The sequence below is a fragment of the Parasteatoda tepidariorum genome, chromosome 2 (assembly GCF_043381705.1).
Source record: "Parasteatoda tepidariorum isolate YZ-2023 chromosome 2, CAS_Ptep_4.0, whole genome shotgun sequence".
In the NCBI taxonomy this organism is placed as follows: domain Eukaryota; kingdom Metazoa; phylum Arthropoda; class Arachnida; order Araneae; family Theridiidae; genus Parasteatoda; species Parasteatoda tepidariorum.
The window spans coordinates 57,266,458-57,279,268 of record NC_092205.1 but is presented as its reverse complement, the minus strand read 5'-3'; the positions used below and the strand labels follow the sequence as shown (position 1 = coordinate 57,279,268).

General features: G+C 25.9%; 3 protein-coding genes and 1 pseudogene across 5 annotated transcripts in view; 1 reads left to right on the top strand and 3 right to left on the bottom strand.

Annotated features, from left to right (window-relative positions):
- LOC107441464 (SWI/SNF related, matrix associated, actin dependent regulator of chromatin, subfamily b, member 1) overlaps positions 1–5,538 on the bottom strand; it is a 28,424-nt gene extending 22,886 nt beyond the window's left edge. Inside the window, exons 1-2 of one of the 2 annotated variants that reach the window (XM_016054744.4) lie at positions 5,165–5,538; positions 3,608–3,713 (exon numbers count right to left, since the gene is read on the bottom strand). In XM_016054744.4, the coding sequence (XP_015910230.1) occupies positions 3,608–3,713; positions 5,165–5,245 (187 nt within the window). In that variant the 5' untranslated portion in view covers positions 5,246–5,538. The remainder of the gene's footprint in view (positions 1–3,607; positions 3,714–5,164) is intronic. The other variant, XM_016054738.4, reaches the window with a different exon arrangement.
- LOC107441722 (SKP1-related A) overlaps positions 1–12,811 on the bottom strand; it is a 315,013-nt gene that overhangs the window by 228,117 nt on the left and 74,085 nt on the right. The window lies entirely within an intron of this gene.
- Positions 9,175–10,320, bottom strand: LOC107441502 (hydroxyacylglutathione hydrolase, mitochondrial pseudogene; annotated as a pseudogene).
- LOC107441477 (NFX1-type zinc finger-containing protein 1) overlaps positions 10,511–12,811 on the top strand; it is a 23,157-nt gene continuing 20,856 nt past the window's right edge. Inside the window, exons 1-3 of one of the 2 annotated variants that reach the window (XM_043048264.2) lie at positions 10,511–10,616; positions 10,739–10,857; positions 12,092–12,167. In XM_043048264.2, the coding sequence (XP_042904198.1) occupies positions 12,166–12,167 (2 nt within the window). In that variant the 5' untranslated portion in view covers positions 10,511–10,616; positions 10,739–10,857; positions 12,092–12,165. Of the gene's footprint in view, positions 10,617–10,720; positions 10,858–12,091; positions 12,168–12,811 lie in introns of those variants that run through there. The other variant, XM_071177623.1, reaches the window with a different exon arrangement.

Genomic DNA, 12,811 nt, shown 5'->3' with positions numbered 1-12,811 from the left:
CATTTATTTAATTTATACATACTATTCTCGGTAGCATTATAGTACTTTAATAATAGTCCGCAATTGCTCCTTGGGCTCAGCATTTTATTGAGCTCTTTGCTTAAGGACAGCATATAGCAAGATTTTAATCAAAAATATGGGTATCAGAAGAATGTTTGAAGTAAATTGCGACATGTTTAGCATAATTCAAATACATAATAGCTTTTTTTTAAGGTGTATGCTTCAATACTAACTATTTCAATGTAACTGCAATGTAAAAATACCAATTAGGATACAATCAAAATTAATACTCAAATCTTAGTGTATATCAATACTTCTTATACCATTAAAAAGATTATGCTGTTTACTTAGATTAAATTGTTTGATAAAGTAAAATTTAACAAAATTTAAGAGTTTGAAAGTAATTAGAGCTATAAAAAACGTAGGTTATGATCAATGTATTTAGTGAAAATACAACATGTTCAACTCTAATAAGCTTTGAATTTGTAAGATTGTAAGCCGTAATTATTTACATTTAACAAGGTTCTCTAGGAAGAAAAAAAAATCTGGTGACTGGCATTAGCGTAAATTTCTGATTGATATTATAAAAAGTAATTTTAAAATCGCGAAGATTAGTTAACAAAAGTGAAAAATAGTTAACTTAGAAATATCTTTTTTAGAAAATTTCTTTTTACATTTTGATTAAATATGACTGAGAGTGGAGATTTCGTTACAAATTCAGATTTGTAGCAAAAGAATTAATAAATCATTGAGATACATTTGCCTTTCATTATTTTATTTGGTTGAAATAAAATCTATTCAATACTTTAAATATGACATTAGCTCACTTGAATTTTAAATCATGCTTTTGAGTCTTTATTGTATCGTCCACAGCTCAGGTTGATTTCATCGAAAATATAGGCAGTGTTTTGATCTTTTTTGGTAATTATTGCTATGAATTTTAATTCGGTTTTTAAAATTCTAAGGTCTTTGATTACTCCGTTATTACTATTGATATTCTTATGATTTTTTTTCGCGAGTCATGCATTAGAATATTTACTTTTTGATGCAACAATTCTATCGTTTTTTTCAATCAATTTTTTGGCAGTTATTGCTAATGATTTCCTCAAAGTTCTTAAAATAATATATTTTTAGTATGAGTACGATATTATGAGTAATGAAAAGCAAATCTCTAAATGAAACACTCATTTGAGTAACCCTTTTTCAGGACTAATGAATTGCGTGATTTCGCCACTGATCTTTTTTCGGTAGTTACTGCCATGATTGCCATCACCCTTTCAGTTTCTTATTATTATTGTGATGAGGATTTACAAAAGGCGAAAAAGGAAATGATTGGTAAGTTACACCACTGTCAAAACAGGATAATATCAACCATAACATTAGAATATGTATTCTTTTATTTTAAAAAAAAATATTATATTCATTATTAAAAAAAAATACAGCTTTATTAATTATTTTATTTGTCATAAAAGCTTTTTTCTTTTTTTGTAAACACAATGGTCTTCTGTTACTTTAAATTAGCAACATAGATATTTGTTACTATTAAAAATGTCTTTCAGGAAGGTAATGGTGTTAGGAAGAATCGTTGCAGAAATCTCGAAAAACTTCTGCCATAGTGAAATTAGAAGATAAAAATGCTTTAACTAAAATGATCTGAATTGATAATTAAATTTTTGTTTTCTGAAAAGTCTTTCCAATCTCAACAAATTTGTGGTCATCACTTATTGGTACAGAATTAATGGTGAAAATTATTATATTTTGTCTTCATACAATGACTTAATGTATGCTACTCAAATAAGGTGTGTGTGTCTATATATATATATTGCACAAAAAAATATTTTAAGAATTTTCCTTGCTTCTAGGATCTGTCATGGAAATAATAATTTGGATTTCGCATTAATTATGAGTACCACGAGTAATTTTATATACAATATATTATGAATAGCGTAAAATAAAAACAAATATAAGAAGAAAAATTGAAATTGTAAAACTTTGCATAAAAGAGAAACTCGAGCTTTCATAACTTTCATGGACCAAACATTCAAAAATACAACTTCTAAAATGAATAATTTATGTAATTTTTACTGGATCTACGAGATCACAAGCAGACATTCCAGCTAAATAAACTATTGTCAAAACATACAATTTTAATGAAATTTATTTTAAAGACTAATTAAATTCATTTAGTCAAGAATATAAAAAGCTTTATTAACTAGAATAAGGTTAAATCATCATTAAAAAAGTTAAAAATAATTCAGTGCAATTTTATGAGGTAAGAATATTAGTATATAGCTAGTCTGATCAGAATCTCAAATTTCTATTTTTAGATTATTACAGATAGAATTTAATAACAATTGATTATAAAATCTATTATTTCTCAACCAAAATCAAATGATTGAGAATGCCTAACACATATTTGTTGAATAAATGTATGTTCGAAATAATCCTCTAATACATGTTTTAAGATTTGCTACTCAAGATATAAATCTGCATTTTGATAGAAAAGAAAAAGAATTCATTCTTCTAAATTAGTTGCCAATCTTACGACCATCACTGAATAGCAAGCAAAAAACATTTAATCTTGTGAATAACAACCATACTTCTTTAGAAGAGGGGTAAAAGTTCACAAACTAATTACAGTGGGTTTTTAAATATCTCCCTCCAAAATGAAATCGATATGNCCAACCATCCATTATAAAGTTAGGAGTACCTTTCTTTTTTCTCTTACTTTATGCATTACACTTTTTCCTTGTACTTCGGGTTCGATAAAACATCGATTAACGACACGTTTTGGTCGATCCAGAAAACCGGGAAATTCAGATATCCGGGATAGCGATGGTCCCGATCATCCCGGATAATTGGTTCTCTACTGTACATGTTTTAAGATTTGCTACTGAAGATATAAATCTGCATTTTGATAGAAAAGAAAAAGAATTCATTCTTCTAAATTAGTTGCCAATCTTACGACCATCACTGAATAGCAAGCAAAAAACATTTAATCTTGTGAATAACAACCATACTTTTTTAGAAGAGGGGTAAAAGTTCACAAACTAATTACAGTGGGTTTTTAAATATCTCAATCCAAAATGAAATCAATATGTTTCAGTGATTTTTAAAAAACTAAAAAAAAAAAAAAGCAGTCAGTGTCAAATTTTCAAATGAACACCCGTATATCTTTAATGAAATTTTTTAATTATCATGGCAACTAAAAAGGAGAAAAAAAGTTAGATGGTAATGATTAATTATTAAATAAAAAAAAAAGGATCAGTATAACATTTAATGAGCAGGTCTAGGTTAAGGCAAATAGTCATGGCTACTACTCAATTTTTTTTTTACTAAATAAATATTAAAAACTTACATCTGAATGAAAAAGCTTTTTTATTTTTGTAGATTTAAGGTTTTTAATAAATAATTATTGTTAAAGTAATAAATATTGTTAACAATATATAGTTATTGCTTTTAAGTTCTGAGGTTGTACTATCTCTGTTTATTAGAATAAATTTAAATATTCAACACAAATATAACTATTACATACTTCAAATGTTAAATGCATTTCAAAATATATAAATTTTAGTAACAAGAAAATAAGTATCAATAAATAACATACCAAGAGATGCAATTTTTCTTCTTTCATCAACAGTGACTAAGCGACGCCATAAAGAAGGATATCGCTTATACAATGAGCCTCTAAACATACGCAAGTAATTTCCAACCTGTGAATACACACTTGTTAATGATATGAAAATTTAAAAATCTATTAATTTAAGAGTATAAAAAGCCTTAATTTTAGTAGAAAACATAATCAAAGATCATTTACTTTAAGAAACAGAAAGGCTTATCCTTAAAAATAAAATTGCAGTCATCGAAATTATGACAAAATAGGTCATAGTTAGTAGCAAAAAATTCATTGGTAATAGCATTTCTTGACATTAGCTTGAATTTTTTAAGGTATATACTAAACATAAATAGTTAAGTTATTAAATCATAATTATAGCTAAATGACAAATAATTAGCAAAATATTTCTTAACATCTTACTTGATGAAATTCATTAATAATGAATAAAAACATTAAATTTTATATTTAAATAAGAATAAATTCAATATATTTTCTTTGATTTTAGAAATAATTGAAAAGTAAATTTTAAAAAGTAAAAGTAATAAATTTTTAATAGGAACTTGTTATCGTGTAAAATTTGAGCTTTTTTTTCTTATACAGTCACCAAAAATTTTCTAGTATTTCGAAAATTGCAACTTGAAAAAAGCATTTCAATAACTATCAAAACATATTTAATTAGTTATTAATGTAGTTTTTTAAGTCATATGAGTTTTTTTTTTTAATGTTTTTATTATTTTGGCATAATGCTGTTTACCCCTCCTTCATATAGTAACTGCATAAAATGTAGTTTATAGATAAAATATATAATTGAATACTTCAGAGTTTGTGTCAACTCTACTTTGAATCTCTTTTAATGATATTTAATCTTCTTATCTTGCTCTGATAGTTTTTGATGTTCATCAGTTTGAAGAATTTAAAATGGCTGTTTTATATGCAAACATGCATTAAAAAATAATGATGTAAAAAATGAATCAACCAAAATAATAATGTAAACAATAAACAAGACCAACTTGAAGCCATCCCAGGGCTAACCTCTACATGTTTTTTTAAATAATTTTTCCGATTTAATAACAATTGACGATTGTAGTTGGCGTTGCAGATCACGACACGGAAATGTCCCTTAATTTCAAAATAAAGAATTCAAATTTTTTATAAATAAAAAACCGCAGCACAGACTTCAGAGCATGATGCATATTTCTAACACTATTTTCACTCCAAGGCTTATTATGAAATGTTGGAAGTATGCAAAAATAACCTAATTAGATTTGAAGTTCTTGTACAACTAATAATTCCAATGATTAGTGGGATACAAGAAAAATGATTAAAACCTATTATAAAAAGAGGTTATTAGTTGATAGACATCACACAGAATAGAGGATACCTCTCATTATAACACTCTCTAGGAAACTTCAGAGCATGTATTTAACTTTAACACACTGATTTATGAAAGTAAAATAAAATAATTTATCTCTTTTAAATCAAAGCTTCATGAAACATATAGCAAAATGTAACCCCAGACGCTAAATTATTTACTCAAAATATATTTACTTCTGATCCGATGTAATAATACTCTCCATTTTCTTCTAATTGAAATGCTATAGGTTTTTCCCCAAACGTTCGCATAGCCATACTTTGAAGTTTTATGAAACAATTTTAAACAATGTAAAAAATTTTAATAGTTGGCCTGTTTTTTATTTATTGCTTTCAATCAAGTAGTAAGCAGACGGTTTATTATTCCGGGAGATGAGAGACGCTTTCATTAAAACAATGTTGCCAAAAATAAAAAATCAAATTTTCGAGCATTTTATTTTTAATTGAAAGGAAAATATGAGCAATTAAAAATTATAAATGGTCAAAATTTTGCAATTTTCTAATCTAATAAGCATTTAGCTGAAAATTTAGATGTGAATTTATTTGTTTGTTTCTTTTTTATGGAATTTATGATAAAGTTTTGGCAATCTTCTAATTATAGTCACATGGTATTTATTTATAACGTTGGTTGTCTGCTTAACCAGTAATAAGAAACTTCAATTTCTTATTCTTAGAATCCTATATAGATGTTTTAAAAATGGTCCATTCTTTTATAATTGCTGAAACTAACTCCCAAGTATTGTTTTCATCTGTTTTTAATTTTTTAGAGGATCCTGATGATCGTGAAAAACAAATTAAATATTTTGCTCAACGAGTTAAAAAGGAGTTTGAGTTTAATACATCTGTATCAAGTAATAACTTTGACGATTTCTCCGAAGCTTATATTGTTGATATTGAAACAAAAGGAATTTTTAATTTAAAACTGAAGAATGTTGAAAAACAGATAGTTTGGCATTCATATTATGGCTGTTTGTATATTCTAGTATGTGATCAAACTGATAACCGGATATTAGCAGCCAGTACTTTGTTTTTTCTTATAAAAACGATAAAAGATCTTTTGCCAAAGATAACTTTGTCACATTCCGAGATTGTTCAAAAAGCAGATGTTATATCAGTGGTTGTCAATACTTTTATGCCATGTGGTCAGTTATTATTTATAAATAATCAGGCTGCTCAACAACTTATTAAAGACATTCAGAAAGCAATTAGATAGAAGATAATTTTTTGTATTTATAATTGAAATTTTTTTTTTTACGATTCTCTTTTGCAACTACAGTTGAATATCATTGTACATTATTGTTTTTTGTGATGCAAATTGGAAATCAAATGTATGCCTACAGTTGTTTTCTTTATTTTTAAAAAAAAATTTACTGTGTATAAATAAATTCTAATTATCCTGAAATATATTATTGTTTTAAAACACTTTCTCTTTTACCATAAATGAAATTTTCCTTTGTGAGGAAATTGTGTGTTTGTGATAAATCATAAATATCTTCATTTCTGCAAAAAAAAAAAAAGATATTAAATATTAATAGAATATATTTGCTGGCAACTTTAATGTAAATAAAATATTTTCTTAAATGGTTTTGGTTCCATATTTTTTAGTACATAATTATATGAAGAGTTTAGTGAATGAAGCAGTAAGTGACATTTTTAAGAGTACTTATTAATCAAGGAAAATAACAAAATGGTCACATACATATGGGTATGTTTAATGTAACAGAATTTATTTTACTTTCACTCTAATTTTAACACAACTAAACAATATTAGTTTGAGTATGCTTGCATGACTTTTATTTGAAATTAGAGAGTGGTATATAAAATAAGGCAAGAAATTATTAGCTTACCTTCTAATAAATCTATAATAAAATAGTTAGAATATCACTTTTTTTTCTTATTACCCTGATTATAACTTTGTTTTAGAGCTTTTTTTTAAAGTTTCTTTTAAAACCTCACACTTATTTTTATGAGGTTGTTAAACAGGCCTGCATAATATACAATAAGTAAAATTTCTGTGTACGTTCTGACACTGTATTTTGTTCTTACTAAAACAAATTTTCCTCTTAAAAAAAAAATTTTATTTTTCGAATTCCCGAGAAAAAAAATATTTTTATGCTTTTTCCTACCAGTGCAAACGCAACTTAAAATTACATTCACATGATTTAAACACTCACGTCACTATTCCTATTTACATGATTTAAGATTGCACATAGTGTTTTGTATTTTTATGATTTTATATCAAATATTGCATTTCAGAAGCCACTTTTATGATTCGTATTTGAGTGGCTTAAAAGTTATATATCAGAATTCATATTCATGTAATTTTTAAAGTAAACATTGAGATTTGTATTAATGCGATTTTAAAATCAAACATCGAGATTAGTATCAACTCAATTTTAAAATTTTCATTCAATTTTGAAATTAAATGTCTGAATTCATATTTGTGTGATTTAAAAATTACACATTGAGATTCATACTTATAAAATTTTAATAAAATATCGCATCAATATTTTTTTGATAACATTCTTTGATAAATGCTTCCTTTATACAGTACTTTTTCAATCATTTTAAAATTATTTTTCCTCATGATATTTTTGGATTTCTATTTACAGCTTTTTTACCAAACTCATTCCTGTGGTATGAATCAATATTGGAGTTTTATAAAAAGTAAATGTTTTTAAAATCTGATTTTCAAACAAATTTCGCCAAAACGAAGCGGTGATGAAAAGGTTGAAGAGTTAATTGATGCATGCAGAAAGTTTTTCATTTTATCCAAGTCTGGATGTAAATAATTATATTTCAATTTAGTAAAACAAATTTTGCAACAGTTACAGCCTACCATTAGTATTTTATTTCTTCAAAAGGATAAAAAATTTTAAATGATTTATCAGAAATATGAATTACATAATAGAAAAAGCAATATAAAATTTGAACATTTTTGTTTGTTTGAACTTTAGACTAATTTTATTAAATTTTTTCCCCAACAGAATTTTGTACATGTTTAATGATTTAACTGATCTTATCTGGTTGGGAATAACATTTTAAATAGTACTTGCTTGGAAAATTGTTAGTTTAAAAAAAAAAAAAAAGGCTAGTAAAATTCTTCAAACTAATTCTTTTAAAACCCACTATTGTATTCATAGAAAATTGGATGGTCTAAAAATACCCAAAAATCGGGACAACTATGAACATTGAGATAGCAATGTTTAAATTTCTCTTCTCCCTTTCTCTGTTATGGGTCCCAAATGTCTGTCTTTTGTCTCATTCAACAATGCAAAAGGAAAATATACTACTCACACTAACTTATCATTAAAATGCACAATTTAGATTTTTTAATGGGGCCTATTAAGGAATTGGTTTCTAAATAATTTTTGTATTGTGTTTTTAAACAGAGGTTTCTTAGTAAGTGTAGCTAAATTTTAGATATTTACATTAATAATTTTGTTTAAATTTAATAATTTATTCTTAATAAGTTAAAATTTTCACCAATAATCCATTGTATCAAAATAATTTGAAGCTCTGGCTGAAAAACTGCACATACTTATTTCAGAATTGTGGGAAATTGAGAGAGTGTGGTAGAGTATCAAAAAGTGATTATTCAAACGTTAAATTCTCAATGTGAGATAACTCATGTGAGTAAGTTGCAATAAAATCAAATTAAAAATATAATTTCAAATTTTAAGAAGAAATCCATGGATATATTTGCTGAAAAAGAATAATAAGATCAAATGAATTCCTGATTGTCATGTAAAACTATCTTGCTTTAATATTATTGTATTAAAAATTTCAGAATTTTAAAAGCAATATGGTAATCCAAAGCTTTTACAAGAATCCTAAATGAAATGCAAAATCAGAAGATAATCACTCACCCATGAGAGTTGAGATTTTCGTGGCTTAATATCTTAATTTTATATTATGAAAATGTACCTAATTTAATATTATTTAAGTTAAATAGCAAAATGTATCTTAAAATTTTAAAGAAAGATTTAGCAATGGGTTGGAAAGGATACAAGTATTTTTACTGACAACCATATTTTTTTTGCTTGCCACAAACATTTTTTTTGAATTCTTATAGCCCTTGTACAGACCCTTTTTTAGTAATTTCTTTTAACTAATTTTAATTAGTTCAATGCCAACAGCAATCATGTAACAATGGGATCAAAATTATTAAATAAGTCAAAACAATATTTCTGAGGATTTATAGTTTTTATGAAAAATTATATAATTGTACAACAAACATTAAAATAATTTCATTTGAATACATATTTATATATATTTTTCTTCATTGTATAAATTGATCTTCATTTTTTTTATTTAAATGCATCTTTCTTTTCTCTAAGAACTTTCATTACTGAAATAGGATCAGCTTGATTAGTATATTGCTGTACAGACTTTTCACTTGTCCTCATAAATGGATTATATTTCAACTCATCTTCAATACAGGATGGTACAGAATGCTCTCCTTTCTTTAATTTTTCTTCAATCACTTTCAGTTTAGTTAAAGCATCTTTATTATCAGGCTCTACAGATAATGCAAATTTCAAGTTACTCATAGTGTATTCATGACCACAATAAATTTTAGTATTTAATGGTAATGACCCCAAGATATTCAATGACTTTAGCATATGAGCTGCCGTACCTTCGAAAAATCTACCACACCCTCCAACAAATAAAGTATCCCCAGTGAAACATATATGACCTAAGTTGCCAGCTTCTGTAAAATAACACACATGACCACTAGTGTGACAAGGGGTATGTAAACACTTTATATTCAGTTCTCCAATATGGAATTCTTCTGAATGTGATAGTATGTGCGTCATAGCCTTTATTCTTTTGTCACCACCGTAAATTGGTGTATTTTTTGAACATGTGGCGATTGTTTCATTTCCTCCATCGTGATCTAAGTGATGATGTGTGGTAAGGACAGCTTTAAGAGAAATGTTTTTTGAATCTAAGACACGAAAAACTTTTTCTGGTTCCACTGGGTCAACTGCGATTGCCGATTTTGAACAATAATCGGCTAATATATACATGAAATTATCGCTTAAAGCTGGAACTATGAGAACTTCATAACGATTATTTCTTTCTTGGTGATAGTTTTTACATTGCTTAGAATTTTGAAAGTAACGAGGAAAATTAGAATATCCAGTTCTGAACAAACGGATTTTATTGAAATTGTTAAGGAATACTTTATTAATTAACATTTTTGAATGTAGAACTAAATATAAATTGTTTTAATAAAGTATGATATTAGTTTTACAGATCTAGAATCATGAAGAAAAGATGACAGAAAGATTTTTGTTTTGGTTATATATTTTATTTGACACTTCCGTATGCCTGTTTCTGTTACAATGAAATACTTTTTAAAGAAAAGGGGATTTTGCAATAAACCATAATAAGTTGATAGGCTAGAAAGAACTAAAAAATTTTATTAAATTTGTAGTTTATAAAGAATTTTATCGTACTTCCTTTACTATATGTTACGTATTTCACAAAATGTGACCAATATTAATTTTAAAAATAAAAACCGTTAATTTGATATTGTTATTTTGGCAGTAGCCAACATTAGTTTCGGTTTCAATTTAAAACTCAATAGTAAATACTAATAATGAATATGCATTACGCAATTGTAAGTTCAAGTTTCTCTCTTGCAAAGTTTCAGTTTATAAAATATTCAAGCTGCATAAGAATTTACAAGTTCTATACTTCCAGTTTTATGAAATTTAAACATAGTTTTCTTTTTACTTATAGAAGTGCCGAATGCAATTGTTGAAGACAGAAACCCATATTTAAATTGTGATAAAAAGTTAATTAGAATGATCTAAGGATTTAATTTATGTAACAGAATATCATTAGTTTGACGCTAAAAGGTATGAGTTATTTATAAGTTGTGTTATTTATATATATTGTTTGTTATATTATAATTGATAATATATTTTTATTTAGTCAAAGTGGGGATGTTCCCCTTTGTCGGGTTTCAAGAATAGGCGAGAAAAATATTGCTCTGTTCGAAAACTTTTTTAAATTTTAATTGGAAGATTAATAATTAAACATGCTAATATTTAAAAACTTAAAACATTCCCTGTATGATTTCCTATGAAGGCAATGTGGCATAAAATATTTTCAAAAGACACTTTAAATTAAATGTGTTAATGACTATTAAAAAGGATACTTCTAACTTTATCCCTTTAGTAAAGAGAGTGCTGTCTTAGATTAAGTAATTCTATTTTGTAAGTATTTACAATTAATTGCATTAAGCCATATTATGCCATATTAACTTATTAAGCCATATTAACTTATTGCATTAGGCCATATTACGCATAAAGAATAATAAAACCTCAAAGTCAATTGGAAAAATTTATTAACTAAGCTAACAACTAACTAGTTATTGTATTTAAGTTTCTTTTGCTAGGTGGCCAAAATATTAATGTCAACATTCAAATTTGCTTTCAAGATATGTGATAGTGTTAAATCTCGTAGAGATTTTTCCGTATCATGATCTGTCGTGTCAAATACAATCGCCAAGATGCCAAACAGATTTTAAACTTGCAATTTTTTAAAATGTTTGCCCAAAGGTGGCTGTGAGTTATATCTTTCAAGTTGGTCCCTTTATGTGATGATTATTTTAGTTTCTCGCAGTGAAAGGTGACAGGACTTGGCGAATACTACTGAAAATTGTACTATCCATTTAAAATGTTTAATTATTTTTTGAATATATTTATTTTATTAATTGAAATTGTGCATAATTTATGCTGGTCTTGTTTAACATATTAAAAGCTAGAATTCCATATTAATAAGCTTGATCCATATAAATAACATTAAAACTTATTTTTACTATTCTCTATTTTAGTTTGATTAATTTATAATTTTTCTATGGTTACTATTTTTTTATGATTAAGAGACAGTTGTGACTGTTAGGGGACAGAGGTGACTTAGAAGTAAAAATTAACTTGTACAGCACTTGGATTTGCCTGGGCATAGTGTTGCAAAAATTAATTAAATATTGGGTAATGATTTCCTAATATATAAGTATCTAATAAATTTGTCTTATTGTTATTTATTTTTTTGATCATGTTAAAAATGTAATGTAATTTTATATTTTAGAAGAATATGTATGAGCATGCTGCCTAGAAACTGAGTCCCAGGTTTCTATCTAGATAAAAGCAGGTTCACTAACAATGTAAGACATAACTTATCAAATTATTTCTACATATTAATTTTTTTCATTATGTATTTTGATATTTTTTTATTTTTTTGAGCATATTCTTTATTTTTTTTTTTGTCAAGGAAATTAGTATAAATATATTGCTTGATAATTAGAATAAACATATTGCTTGATATATTGCTAGTATAAAAAATATTGCTTGATTACACTACCAAAGAGGTTAGTAAAAGAAATGGTTAGGAGAATAACTATTTCCGTTATATTTTTGCCTTCTAAAAGTATGAAGAATTGCATAATAATGAAGTTACTGAAAGGAGTTTTTGTAAAATGTAAAGTATATTGTGTTATTTAATTAGTTTTTATGTATAAATAAACACATAATTAGCTTTAAAGTTAATGAGTAAAATTTCTTGAAGCATTGTGTATATTCGTGAAATGAAATGCACAGATCTTTTCTAGAATGTAGTACATTTATTTCTAATTTTCTATGTATGAGTTCCTTATATGTCTTAGAATCTACTCAAAATTATCAAATTTTATCTTTATTATCTGCTTTAAAATAAAGGAAATAATATTATAAATTTTTAAATATATATATATATATATATACATATATATATATATATATATATATATAGTCAAAGTGATATATATATATA